The sequence below is a fragment of the Rattus norvegicus genome, chromosome X (genome assembly GCF_036323735.1).
Source record: "Rattus norvegicus strain BN/NHsdMcwi chromosome X, GRCr8, whole genome shotgun sequence".
In the NCBI taxonomy this organism is placed as follows: domain Eukaryota; kingdom Metazoa; phylum Chordata; class Mammalia; order Rodentia; family Muridae; genus Rattus; species Rattus norvegicus.
In genome coordinates, this window is record NC_086039.1 from 97,068,836 (window position 1) to 97,084,585 (window position 15,750).

General features: G+C 34.9%; 1 protein-coding gene across 6 annotated transcripts in view; it reads left to right on the forward strand.

Moving 5' to 3' along the window:
- Diaph2 (diaphanous-related formin 2) overlaps positions 1 to 15,750 on the forward strand; it is an 827,546-nt gene that overhangs the window by 368,301 nt on the left and 443,495 nt on the right. For all 6 annotated transcript variants that reach the window (XM_039100253.2, XM_063280011.1, XM_063280012.1 and 3 more), the window contains one exon: positions 14,343 to 14,582. In XM_039100253.2, the coding sequence (XP_038956181.1) occupies positions 14,343 to 14,582 (240 nt within the window). The remainder of the gene's footprint in view (positions 1 to 14,342; positions 14,583 to 15,750) is intronic.

Genomic DNA, 15,750 nt, shown 5'->3' on the forward strand with positions numbered 1-15,750 from the left:
AAACCTCTTGGGTCCCTGGCATCTTGGACTTTCTAGTGGTTAGCCCCAGTCCTCCCTTCCCCAATGTTCCTTTCAAATTCCTGATGCGCCATACTTCTCCCCAATCTCCTCCTGTATCTGAACTATTCCCTCTTTTTTTCCTCCTCCTCTTCCTCTCTTCCTCCCAGATCCCTCTTTCCCTGCAATTCCTATGATTATTTTCTTTCCCTTTCTGAGTAGTACTGTAGCATCCACACTTTGGTATGATCTTCTTTCTTTGCTTTCTTATGGTCTGGGAGTTGTACTTTGTTGAGTTGTATCGTGGGTATTCAGAGCTTTTTGTTTGTTTGTTTGTTTTATTGGCTAATATCACTATCAGTGATTACATACCATGTATTTTGTTTTGTGACTGGTTTACCTCACTCAGCATGGTATTTTCAAGTTCCATCCATTATCCTGCAAATTTCAAGAAGTCATTGTTTTTAGTAGCAGAGTAGTACTCCAGTGTGTAAATGAACCGCATTTTCTGTAACCATTTCTCTGCTGAGGAACATAGGGCTTGTTTCCAACTTCTTCCTATTATAAGTAAGGCCACTATGAACATAGTGGGTTGACAAATGGGACATCATAAAATTGAAAAGCTTCTGTAAGGCAAAGGACACTGTCATCAGGGCAAAACAGCAACCTGCAGACTTATGAACCCTACATCTAATAGAGGGCTAAAATCCAAAATATATAAAGAACTCAAGAATTTAGACTCCAGAGAACAAAATAACCCTATTGAAAATGGGGTATGAGCTAAAACAGAGAATTATCAACTAAGGAATCTCCAACTGCCGTAAAGCAGTTAAAGAAATGTTCAACATCCTTACTCATCAGGGAAATGCACATCAAAAATAACCTTGAGGGGCTGGAGAGATGGCTCAGAGGTTAAACTCTCCGACTGCTCTTCTAGAGGTCCTGAGTTCAATTCCCAGCAACCACATGGTGGCTCACAACCATCTATAATGGAATCTGATGCCCTCTTCTGGTGTGTCTGAAGACAGTTGCAGTGTACTTATATATACATTAAATAAATAAATGTTTTTAAAAAATGACCTTGAGACTCCACCTCACACCAGTCAGAATGGCTAAGATAAAAAACTCAGATGACAGCAGATGCTGGATAGGATGTGGAGAAAGAGGAACACTCCTCCATTTCTGATGGGATTACAAGCTGGTACAACCACTCTGGAAATCAGTTTGGAGGTTCCTCAGAAAATTAGAAATAGTTCTACCTGAGGACCCAGTTATACCCAAAAGATGCTCCAACATATAACAAGGAATCAGTGGTAATATTTAATGATATTAATATATACAAACTGGTATGCTGTATTGTACTGACCTCAGGTTTGAATGTTAGAATTTAACTCCCTGAAAACTTTGAAACAAGAGAATAATATCTACAGAAATAAAAAATAATAGAAACTGCTTTTATTATATAAATTTTGTGAGAAAATCACAAGTATTTTCAAATGTTCTTGAATTATTAATCAATTAAGAGCTTTCAATGTGTTATTTCTGTTAGGACAAATAATTTATAAAGATACCTCAGGTCCTTCAATCATTTTCCTTATCCCAATCATATGAAGTGCCAAAATAATGACTATTTATAAAGGGTATAGTCATATCTCCTAAAATACCACAACCTGCTATTCAAATAATAAACCAGAAAAGAGAGTATAAAGGGCATTGGAATTTTAGTTTCTTTGAATAAAACTATTTTTTTCCAGAGCTGAGAACTAAACCCACAGCCTTGTGTTTTCCATGTGAGCATTCTACCGTCCAGCTAAATTTCTAACTGCTAAAGGAATTTTTTATTATGATTCAGGCATTCAGGACAGATTTATTTCCTATAAGAGTGAGCATTTTCTTTATGGCTTCTTGTTTATTCTGGCTTCCAAATGGTTTTACATTTTTAAGCAAAGGTAAATTTTTTAAAAAATGTCATTGGACCTGTTTTTCAAATAGTATCTAGGAAGATTCATCCAAACTTTTGCATAATGTTTCAAAATAATTGCATTAGAATTAATCTGATTTCCTACTTTGCAATTTTAAACTCTTGTTCTTATGTCCCTCAGATGGGATTGAGTATTTTCTTTTTAGCATATACAGTAAATGCTTTTTCATACTTATAGTTCTTTTATTCTAGGGCATACTATTGCCTACCTTAAGGTAGAAAGATTTGTCAAATCTTTGGAAAGGAAATTAGGCAAGCATATTTGGGATCAAGTAGAACATATAATGGACCTAGGGAGCATATTTCTCTTATTTTAAACCAGATCTATTAGTCAACTGAATTGGTTCTGTATTATTTATTAACTAGTTGCACTTTACCAGAGTGCTAAATAATAAAATTTGTAGCCCCAAGTCCACACTTGAAACCTAAGCAGCTCAAATCCATCTCATAATTGAAGCAGGGCTATACACTATCTGAGATTTCAGCTGCATCCTGATGGTTATGAGTTTTACAGTAGGTACACTACACAGTTTCTCAGAAACCATTTTTCCCTCAGTGCAGTTTATCTAAGAAGATGTATTAGTTTGTCAAGCAAGTCCTTCAGGAGGAATATCCTTGGTACCTCACTGAGGAAATGAAATTGGGGGAGGGGGATCATAAAAAGCAATATACCTTCTGTACTAAAGGCAAAAATAGAAAATGGAAGAGATTTCTTGTTTATCCACATTATCATAAATATTTAAGACTGTGTGTACATGAATTGTCCTAGTCTCTCTCTTTACTCTCCCTGTATTTTGCTGTATGTCTGATGAGGGAGGTATGATCAGAGGGAACCATGATTATTACTAGGCAGTTTACACTATGTAAATTGCCAAAGAATATTAATTCAGACTTACCAAAGTTTAGGCACACTCTTCTTAAAGAATATATTCTTAATTATATAATAATAACCCTAATAATTAAAAGTAATGAATAATAACCCTAGTCTTTTAAATTTATATGTCTCTGTAAAATAGGCAGTAAATATTTTTGAATTATAAGCAATATTTCATACAAAACTATGAGGGAGATACTTTAAAAGTGTAGAAAAGTAAAGCATGCACTAAAATATTATCAAATTTAATTAGCTCTGTGAAAATATACTATCATCCTATTTAGCTCTTTGATTTATATCAGCTCCCCAATGCTAGGAGAGCATTGGAAAATAGAATCCTTCTCAATAGCAAGAGAATCCTCATCTTGATAAAGGCCCTGGCCTCAGCTTTCTTCACCCATTGCCAATATTACATAGTATATTCTTAAAAATTCATATTTATTATTTCAGTACTAAAACCCTTCAGTGTTTCCCTGACTTCAGAACATACGGTTCAATCTCCACATTCTCCTTCTTTTTTACATTTCTTCTTCTGTCAGACTTTCGATTCTTTTCATTTACCATTAATTCTTTCTTGCTAATGACATGACAAAAGCATTTGTGGACCTCCGGTTTCTGTTCTACTTCCAAAGTTTCTTTGTCTTTGTATCACCTATTCTTTCATCTTGACTTATGGACTCCAGTAACCAAGTCTGAACCTATTCAGTGTTGTCCTTGGAATAATGCTGTTGTTGCCCCCAAAATGAGCACAGATTTCCCACATGCTGGCATCATCAGTGACTTTCTCTACTCTCCCATTTGCCGAGGTTATGAATACATGCCTCAGGGTCTTTCCATGGGCATTGTTGACTGAACTAAGGTCCTTCCATTCATATAGCAGTTAACCCACTGAGACATATCCTTAGCCAGAGTATTAACTGATCTGAACCTCACAGGCCCATTTTGTCTTCACATCTGCCAACCTTCCTTAGCTTTAGGTAATAACCTTTAGTGTGGACTGAGCTCACTGTACCCAGACATATTGGATTTTATTTGTTGTGGGTGTGAACTTATTCTTTCTTCTCAGAATCTTTCCATGTCCTATCACCTCTGGTTTCCAGTCCTTACCAACCATTTTGAAACTCATTCTTTAAATTTTAGCTTAAACTTGCCTTTCATAGTAATTATGCCACTGGCCCAACTGTGAAAGGTAGGTTTATCTCTTAAACTCTCAGAACTTCCATTTAAAATTCCTTTCTATACCGGTTCCTGTCAGCCTGCACTTCTTAGCTTCATCAATCTTATCTAGTTTAGTGGCTGTATATGTATGGGCCACATATGGGGCAGGCTCTGAATGGGTGTTCCTTGAGTCAATGCTCCAAACTTTGTCTCCATATCCCCTCCTGTGAATAGATGTCTCCTGAGAGGCTCAGCCAGAGCATGTCAAATACAGAGGTAAATGCTAGCAGCAAACCATTGAACTGAGAACAAGACCCCTCTTGGAGGAATTAGAGAAAGGATTGAAAGAGCTGAAGGGTCTTGCAACCCCATAAGAACAACAATGCCAACCAACCAGAGCTTCCAGGGACTAAACCACTACCCAAAGACTATACATGGACAGACCCATGGCTCCAGCTGCATATGTAGTAGAGGATGGCCTTGCTGGGTACCAATAGGAGGAGAAGTCCTTGGTCCTGCCAAGGTTTGACCCCCAGACAGTGTAGGGGAATGTGAAATGCGGGGTTGGGTGGGAAGTGAGGGTAGATGGGGAGGGGAACACTCTTACAGAAGAAGGGGAAGGGGATAGGATAAGGGGTTTAGTCTGTGAAACTGAAAAATGGAATAACATTTGAAATGTAAATAAAAAATATCCAATTTAAAATTCCTTTTTAGAAAGTAATAATTTAGTACTTTATTTTTGAGGTTATTAGTTTAATATGTTCTCTTCGATTATAATTTCCATAAGTAGGGAACCATATTGATTTCACTCATGATATGTACCTATCAGATTATTGTTAAATATGTTTGCCTAGATCCATATTCAAGTGGACTCTTTCCTCTCCTGTATTACTCTCAGTTCATATGTCACTTTCTAACAGTGACAGATTTAACCACTTTCAGTGGATTTTTTTCTTGTCTTGCTTTGTTACACAGTGAGAAATTCATTCTTGCTTTTATTTCAATACCCCTTGCCCACTACACTATAGAATTCCCACTAATATACAACTCCCTAGATAAAAATGGACTCTCATCAGCTAGGGTAGGATGGGTGCCATACATGAGATTACTTCTTTGACATGGATTAAAATACAACTACCTTTAAAAAGCAATAAAAATTACAAAAGTGGTGGATATGTTTTCAAGGATAGAAAATAAAGCTTATCTGAATCAGGCCTTGTGTTTTGAGCTTCTCTAACCTTTTGTTTTTCTAAACTGTCACAACCTTGGGCTTGCATATAATCACCTGTAATCAACTAGGAGAAAAAAAAAAAAAGCAGAGGAGGGGATTAAGCAGAAACAAACAAACAGTATCAAGCAGGAGATCTTCCCTCTGTATGAAGGCAGACCTCCTAGGAAGAGGGACATGCTACTTCCTCCACCTTCTGTGATCAATAATCTTCATCTTTAAAGGAATAGATTAGCTGCATTGCTTCCCACTGACTTGTCCTTCACCCTACCTCCCACGGAATTGAATTTGGTACATCCATTGTAATTATGTGCTATACCTTTACTGGAAGAAAAGTACAGATCTTTGAAAGCTCTGACAGTCAGAACCCCCAGCTGGAGCTTTTAGATGCTTCTGAGTGTGTTTGCAGCTCAGCTGTTCTCAAACCTCAGAGCTATGGAAATTCCCACTTGTCTTGCACTGGGGATGGAGACCCATACTGTGTATATCTATTAAACTAGCATGTCTTATGAGGAAAGAAGGCAATAATTAGTTCTGTTAGTAATCAGTACTTTTGTTTTTCTGACTTCAAAATTACCCATATTTTTCAATTAAAAACATTCTCAAGCTATAATCTAGGGGGAGAAAAGATGTTTTGATAGCCTCGTAGTTGTAAATCATTAATGAACAGAACAGATTATGTGATATTACTGACAGAACAATGATTTTTTTCTTACTTCTTCTGCACAAATATAAAAAGGCAAAAGGAGTGTTAGAACTACAAGTATAAGCTCTTTTTGCTTTAATTGTTTTGAAGACTCAAAAGAGAGCTTTCAGACCACGTTAAATAAAGCTTAACCAGGTAAAAAAAGGAGACTGGTTAAAAAAAAAAGAAGAAGAACAAAAAACCTTCCCCCTTCTTTATAATATCAAAAGCAATTACTTTAGAACAAAAGTTGTAAGTTTTGTTAATATTACATCATTTTCTGGGTTTTTTTATATTCATTAGGAAAAAAATCACATTTCTTTTCCTCTTGCTTGCAATCCCTCAGTTTAGTGTTTTAGCGAGAAGGTTCCATTGTTTCTGCTTTCATTTGTCTGTACATGTGAATGCCAACTCTCACTTTTAGATGTGGGTAATTTTATCTGAGGAAAGGGCGACTTAATAATTTTTGATTAATTGAAAGAAAATTCACCAGGAGTCATTCTCAAATCCCTGTATTTATATTACCTGTCATTTCATCAACTTCTCATAATAATCCATTCTCATGATAGAATTGTTTATTGCAGTCACCTTTTATAATAAAACATTGCAAAATTAAAACACCTGAAAATATAATATTCAGTGTAGTTCAATGGTTATCAATCAATTTTATAAATGATTACATTTTAAAATATCAAAATTTCACCATCTTATTTATCCCCTTGTGTGTCTAATTTCCTAATAGAACAGCACAGCTTCACAGTAGTTTTAATAGTCATATTAATAGGCCTCAAGTAGGTGTTTTCACAAGAATATTTTGAAATTCTTATTCAACTTGTCTGTGTGATTCCTCTGAGTTTAGAGTGTCTTTGGGGGCAGACATTGTTATTGTGTTCTGTTCCGTACTAAAGATGAGTAGATGTTTCTCAATGCATAATTTCCACACATCACTATCTTTGGGGAAATATTCTCTATCAGCACATCATTATTTTTCTGATGTAGAGTCCGTTTTCAACACTATTTTTAAAGCTTCAATTCACAGATTAACCATGGTCCTCATCTCTCATGGCAGCTAACGTGCAGACGTTTCCTTTATTTCTACCTACACCAGGAATTTTGTATTGATTATTTTCTCCAAGTACTGGATTTAGTGCAGGGAGTAAAGCAATGAATAAAAGAGTTCCTGCCCTTGAAGAAATTATTGTGTGTTAGAAGATAAGAAAATTATTCATTTAACAGAGGATCCCAGATGTATCTGCTTTATCTCTATAATTCCAGACAGAATATTTTCAGTCATTGCCTCTGAATTTTACTGTGAACAGTAACAGAAATCCATCCTGGATTCCTCCTGTTTACTATAGTAATTTAAGAATGAACCTTTTGTAAATTCAATGAATAATGCCTCAGTAATGACTACCTCTTGATATCCATATAATAACTGGATCAAAATCTGTTAATTTCAAAGTGCTAAAGTTTCAGTTTTATTCAGATACGATAGACCTTTATAACAGGTGATGTGAATGACCCTAAATGTTGCACGCCCTTCTTCCCATTCATCCATTATTTTCAGCACTACTGCTTCTTTTCTTTCTCTGTGCATTCTTGTGATGTTTTGCTATTAGATTTATTTCACTAGCTTTATAGCTATGAAGTGTATACAATTCAAATTATATAAATGAAACTGTGCCTAACTCTTTGGGGAAATAACCTACTTGTAGTCCTCTCTCTAAAGCTGTCAATGCACTTTTTTTTAATATAGTGCACATAAGCTGACAGAATGAGAGTCACTTGATGTGATTTGATAGATAAGTAACTTGCAACACAAATAAATCCCCTACATAATACAACACCCTGGTCAGCATCCCACATCACTTCAAGGAATGAATTATAAAATAAAGGATGCCAGTCAACTAAAATGCTGTGAGGGACCTCAACAACAAACAAAACATACATTTCAGCAGAGTTTCTGCCTTATTTACTTTCATCACTTAGGAACACTCAAGTGCCTTTATAAGACATGAGCCTTTTAATAGTTGTATATGTGGCTGGGGATGTAGCTCAGTGCTCCTTATTATTTGTAAGCATGACTATCCGTATTGCTCCTTTATTTTTTTCCTATTGTTCCTTTAAACAGCAAAATCCTCTGATGGCAGTTTAACTTTTGTCCATCAGTACATATTGGTCTGAGTGTTCACACTTAAGATTTAAACAATCCTGTTGATGTGTTCTAGAGGTAGTAAGTGATGGATAGAGATACCCTCAAATGACACCACTTTCTCTATAATCTCTTGATTTTCTTTAAGGAAATCAGAAATCTATATTATACATATTGTGGATGAAAAATGGAGCATGATATTTTCAGTATACCCAGTGGCTAATGAGCCACATTCTTCATTCACTACCACTGACACACATTACTCAATTATCTCATGTTTGGCAGACACATTAAGACCCTGTGTCGTTCTTGCTAGAAATGTATAAGGATTAATAAAGGAGATAAAGCTAAGAGCAACAGTTATTTTCCTGTGTGTAAATGGTATCTATTGAGACAACGGATATGTTCCATACAATATCTATTTCATGTGCCATGGAACATGTGTGAATAATGTAATGAAGACATTTTGCTTAGAAATATTAGCTGACTTTACACTTAGTTACATAACTATAAATCTATGAAACTGGAGGTGGGGTTCACTACTGTAAAAGTGAAAAGCCCTGTATCTTCCTTGGCAACTCATGTCATGGTCATGGATAGTATAGATATTTGATTCTTGTTTGTCTAGGAATTTTTTATAAATGTCTCTTAAACCCTAAGCTTAAAACACATTGCATTGGGTCTAAGTATTATTTCTAGGACTAACCACCTAGTGCCAAATAGTAATAGTGTTCTGTAAGACTTTAGCCTTCTCTACACCATTCCTGTTGTGCCTCCTTTGTATTTATGCATATTTTCCATATAGAAACTCATGTAGCCAAGGCTGGACATGAACTTGCTTTGTAGCTGAAGGTAACTTTGAACTTCTGTTTCTACCTCCCTTCCACTGTAATTTTGGGCCAGCTGACCACCATCCCTAGATTTTATCTTCTATGCATATTCTTAATGTACTAGTGGTTCCAGTTTGTGCAAATGAATATATTCATATATTTTTAATCAACTATCATTTATCATCATCTGTCACATGTTAAACTTTGGTATATGTGGTTAGTAAATGAACAAAATTTTGCTAAGTCAAAGGCAGCTAAGTCTGTGCTGTAGTTTCCAGTTTCTTCCTAAGTCAGACTGACTAATGACAGATTACCAACTAATACTAGCTATTATACAAATGTAATTCCTTTTTATTTCATGTTTGACATCATAACTGATGTCATTATTTGGGAAAAGTGAACTATCATCCATTCTTATTTTCATTCACTGTACAATCTGTCTTTCCTGGAAAAAATCTGGGATTTGTAATTCATCTAAGGAGTATTAATATGTCAGCAAATATTCAATTATCTAATATATGCAAGACCTTCTACTAGGTGATTATCAAGGTACAATATTTGCCTTTTCTACATTCCATTCCTTGTACTTGCCTTCTCAGTGATTTTTTTCTTCCAAAGCATCTATTCATATCATAATCAAATTCAACTCTATTTCAAAATTTTGATAAATACTATTGTAATACCATATTATTCCCTTGTAATAAATGTATCATTTTCATCACCAATGAGAATATTTAGAGGGTCACAGGTGGAGGCTTTAGATAAATCAGTTATGGCATTTAACTATTATATAAATAACATAATAAAGTATAGTATATTATATAGAAACAATATATACAGATAGATAGATTAGATAGATAGATAGATAGATAGATAGATAGATAGATAGATAGAGCTTTAGTTAAATAATGTGGCCAAAGACTGTTGATATGCAGTATTGCATGAACAATGGTAGTAACTACAATTTTAGTCTAACATTGAAAATCTTAATAAGCAGAAGCAAATAGTGTCTTCATTAGTAAAAATATGCAGTATTGAATAAGTAGCAGTGAATAGCCTTGATCGGCCACCAATGGAAGGGGGAACCCTTGGTCCTGCCAAGGCTGGACCCCCCAGTGCAGGGGATTGCTGGGGGGAAGACAGTATTGGGGGTCAGATGGGGAGGGGAACACCCATGTAGAAGGGGAGAAGATGAGCTAGGGGGCTGATGGACAGGAAACTGGGAAGGGGAATAACATTTGAAATATAAATAAAAATGCCCAATTTTTTAAAAATGGAAATAAATAAATAAAAATAAAATATGCAGTATTAGCACATAAAATCACCAAACTCACTTTAATGATAATAACAAAATCCAGAGTAACAGGTAATATATTCATATGTTTATATTTGCAACTAATATCTTTCATTCTACCTTCCTACAACTTAGAAAAATAATCACAATAATTTTCTTAAATTTCCAGATTTGAAAAATGAAGATCTAAAAAATAACCAGGTTATTTCATGCACAAAATTATGTTTCACTAATATTATTACTAAACTGTACCCTATCTGCCTCTGCTGTCTCTCTTAGTCCTTGATTTAGCCAACAATGAAACACAACCAATTCTATAACAATGCCTACTTCAACTTCTAAAGTTTTTTTTTAATCAAGTGGTAGAGAGAGGCAGGAGCAGGGAGCTGAGAGCACACATAAACACCCACAATTATGAAGTAGACAAAATGAACAGGAAGTGAGGTGAGACTATAAACACATAAACTCTGGCCCTAGTGATGTAATTTTTTCAGCATTTAATAAGCCTGCCAAAACAGCTTTTCTGATGAGGGAATAGGTGTTAACTACCTTTGCCTATGGGGGTATTTCTCATTCAAAGCATCACACATACATAGTTGTAGTGCAATGACAACACACTTTTCCTGGGATGTTTTGGAGAATTAAATCATTCATGCAGAATAATGTCTGACAGAAAATCCTCAATAAATGTTAACTGCTCTTATTGCTATAACTATTCTTACTAAAATATAATTGTTAGCTATACTATATCTGCTGAAGGCAATATTAAAAATGAAGAAAATCAAATTCATACTCTGAGGTTGTATGCTATGAAGTGAAATATAGAATCAGGACAATAAAATATAAACGTATATATGTGTTATTAGCACCCAAATAAGACACAAGCTTATGCATATCTTGCTAAAGTTCATATTTCTTGTTGATTTTAGTAGATTGGTTCCTGTAGGATCTCTGCACATTCCAACAAGATGTAGAGACGTTGACTAGAAGCTGAGAATCCACCCTGAATGTAGATGAAATTATCCATTAAACTAGGGTACAAGACTGAATAAAATAAAAAAGAGGAAAACCACAGATGAGCATCAGCATTCTTGTCTTTATACTTCCTGTCTGTTGTAAGAAATGGGTCTGAGGGTGCCTGGAAGAGAATGGGGGACAAGAGACGCGAAGAAGGACGCCAAGACAACAGTCTGATCAAGGCGACAATTTTATTTTTCCCCAAGGCTGAATTTATACCATAACATGGGTAACAAAGGGACAGGGGAAGTAAGAAACATTTACACAGGCCAAGGACACAATATTCGTGTGGTCAGGGAATAGGCTGATGTTGACAGGTTGTCAGAAAGGTCACAGGTTTGTCATATTATTAGTCCACAGGATGTTGGTTTTTCAGAAAGGTTACAGGTCATCACATTGGGTATCTTGATGCATCATATTATTATTCATTTTGACCACCAGATTTGTATTAGTCGTCTGCAGCTGGCTGGGGATTTTCCATGAGCCCAGTCATACTTAATTCTAACCATAATAATAACATCAAAAATGGAGGGCTTCAAGGGCATTGCTCTCAACAGTCTGTAAATACAATGTGGCCAAACACATACTGTTCCCACTACCATCCCGTTCTTATTATGATGAATGATATACCCTCAACTTTTCTCCAAGATAGCCCTCTCTTCCTTAAGCTGTTTTTGGTCCAATATTTGCTCAAAAATCAAGAAAGTAGTTAATATAGTGGACGGTTCCATAAATGTATATGATTACACATCCAGAGCAGTATAACAGGGCAGTTTTGAATAAATTGAAAGAAGAAATCATGTCAGAGGGATTTGGAGACAGAAAAAAATGTGACATAATAATACATACAGGAACTTGATTTTCTACACGTATACACACAGGGACTTGTATATGCTAGGGACATATGTTAATGTGATTAGCTTCAAGTCTTACTTATTTTACATGGACTATGTACACTGTTTCTTGTATAACACTCCTCATACCCATAAACCAGTTCTCATATAACTTCTCTCTGTTATTTTCTTCAGGTCTCTTTCCTGTGTGTTCTCTTTACATGTATGTGAACACCCTGAAACACTAGTGTTATTTATTTTCTCTATGGATAAGCTTTTGTTAAATATTGCAGTTACGTTTAAACGTTTTATTCTTCCAGAAAACATCTCTTGAACTTAATACCTCTTTGCCTATCTAGAATTCTGTCTGCTTTATTACATGCAGTTCTTTTCACATGTCTGTCTCACATTTTCCAGATATATGTAAGCATCTTAAAATAGGTAGTGTGCTTAGCATTTGCCAAGAGAGTAGTGAAGAAACATGAGGGAAATGTGTGTACTTTAAGCAAAATAGTCCAATGTGATGAGAGCTTTATCAATACTGTAGCAGGGTATTGTTTGCTCCATATAATATATATCTGCCTGGAAAGGGCATGAAACAATAGAATTCATAGATGTTAATTGTTCATATATAGAGAGAAAGATACCCACAGTTAATAGGCAAGTTATTATCAAAGGAGAGTCTGAGAAGTGGGCTGCTTCACTAATATAGCCACCATTGTTTACCCAGGAATCCATCTGTACCTTTTGAAGGTATAATATGTACATTTCTCATAAACATGACATACTAATTTACAGAAGTGATTAAAGGGAGGCAAAGGTCATTTGGCTTATGTTTTCAGATTTAAGTCCATCACAGCTGGGGAAGGCATGCCAGGACGGATCAGTTAGTGATGGTTGAGTGTATGTAGCAATGGCTGTCAACACCACAGTACACCAGGAAGCAAAGGCGTGACAGTTTCACCCTCCCAAATGCTGTACTCAGTGATTCACTTTTCCCAGCTCAGTCACACTGCTAAAGGTAGTACAACTCTCCAAAATTATGCCAACAGCTAGAGAACATGTACTTGAAACCTAATCACATGGGACATAACAAGGTACAATAGAAGGGTACTACGTTTTGAAGCAGTTCCTCCCTGTTGCAATTGCATATGGAGCTCCAAGAAGACTGAGATAGAAGGATTAAAAGTTGAAAACCAACTTTGGCTACCAAATGAGGACATGTTTAGAACAAAAGGACTTTTGTTCATGCTTTCAGTGAATTTCATGCTGCTTGGAGATATCTCAGTGCCTAGTCTGTACTCAGCATGTGAATATAAGAGACTAATCCCCACCTACATAATTGAGTATAATTAGCTTGTGTAATAATTTCTAGTCATTGGGTGTACCAAAAACACTCCTGGGTGCCTAGTCTCCACCCATCCTTTTCTCTGATTTTATTTGGTAAATGTAAACTAATTGAACAGTTTGGAGCTAAAGGAAATTCAAAGCTCAAAATAATTATTATTGGAGTTATACCAAAGAGAATTTGAAATGTGCATCAGTACTCTGAGAAAAATATAATTAAAACACAAATTGAACTGTTTTGAATAAAACCAACATGTAAATTTTGAATAATATATTATTAACCCTGACATCAGACATGCAGGTTAAATCTTTAGGACATATTTCAATATTCGCCAAATTTTATGAATATAAACCATAAGCTCAAAAATATGAAATGATTCATCCCTTATTAACCCTCTGACTATAACACTATACTGGCACATAGTTTCTTTGGAAAAATTCCAATTATATTTGGACCATCATGTACACCCTCTATATATGCTGAGCTTTGCACTTAACTCAGTTTCATAAATGTAAGTTTTCCTACTTCATCTCAGGAACAAATATTGTCCATTTGTAAGTTATAAATGATCAAAGACTTTGCAACTAACATGTAGAAACTGTTTACTCTTATTTATGTTTTATTTAGGTTATAATCATGATTCTGTTTCTTGTTTAACAAATTTGACCTCTGTTGATTTTTTAAAACTTAACTTAAATATTCCTTGGAAAGTTTAAACCAAACAAAACCAGTATATTTTAAATGTCAGAGTGAATTCTCTCTCTCTCTCTCTCTCTCTCTCTCTCTCTCTCTCTCTCTCTCTCTGTGTGTGTGTGTGTGTGTGTGTGTGTGTGTGTGTTGTGTGTGTGTGTGTGAACTTGGAATATTGTCTATGAATTTGTCCCCAATAAAGAGATGAAAGAACATTATAAAAAGATGTTCTCATAGAGATTCCTTATCTTACAGATGAGCACTGTGAATATGTTACGGCCTCGTCTCACAAGCATCCTTTTCAAACTCACCTTTGAAGAACATGTCAACAACATCAAACCAAGCATCATAGCAGTAACTCTTGCGTGTGAAGAACTGAAGAAAAGTGAAAGCTTTAACAGACTCTTAGAGTTGATTCTTCTGGTTGGAAACTACATGAACTCAGGCTCAAGGAATGCCCAGTCTCTGGGTTTTAAGATCAACTTTCTGTGTAAGGTAAGCGCAATTTTATAGTATTAATTTATAACAGTAAGTTTTTGGTGTGTGAACTGAAATTACCTAAATGTAAATAATCAACCAATTCTTGATCACATAGAGTAAGAGTGATGTTGATAGCATATAAACTGTATATTGAGTAAAATATTTTTAAATACATTTGCAACAAAATTTAGTACACTAAAGTCTTTTTTGCTTATGTCTTTCTCATTAAATCTTACTATGGATTAGATTCCATAAAAAATCATCTATGTAAAACAGACTTACCCTAATTTTCCACTATTTTGGAGGTTATTTTCTGTCTCTAGAATGCATTTTGAAGACCTAAGTTCTATGAGGAAATGAACCAGATATTTTCCTTCATATATGCTTTGATTTTTTTCCTCTATGAAAATACAATGCTTTATTTCTGGGTAACATTGAGCCACTAAGCACATACTTATTATCATGATACCAATGTAAATCTTTAAAATTAAGTAGTAATATTACTGCTTTCACTGGAAAATTCTTACTAATTTTGAGACTTACGTAAAGGAGAAAAAGTAACAGAGAATACCCAAAATGATCATATATGTCCAAGCAGGGTAACCCAACTTATTTAAGGAAAAGATTTGTCTGTTATACACAGAGAACTGAAAAGATTCTGAGGTGAAGCCCTTTGAGGAAGCTTGAGATGAAAATGTGTCTGAAGAGAAGTAATTTTTCTTTGACAACTCCCCAAGCTTTCACTGTTCACTCCACTTTCATATCTGAAAACACAGCAGAGGTTTGGTTACATCTAGACATATATTTTAACAAGAATCCTAAATGATTATAAACTTTCTTATTTTTCATACATTAATTCATGCAAACTGCAAATCTACAAACTGTCATTTTGATATGTAAGAAAACTAATTTGACTGTGATAATTATAACACATGCATATAGATGTATATGTGTGTATATATATGAGATAGCATGTATGAATTATAATAATGATATATAATCATATGTATAATGAGATTTAGACTATCTCTTTACTCATATTTCTCAGATATGAAAAAGGTAATAACAAAATAGTCTAGATAATTTGGGAATGATAGATTTTGACAATACTTGTTTTTATTCCCTCTTCTTGTCATGGAAACACATCATTTCATCAGATAACACCATGTACAATAAGTTAGTA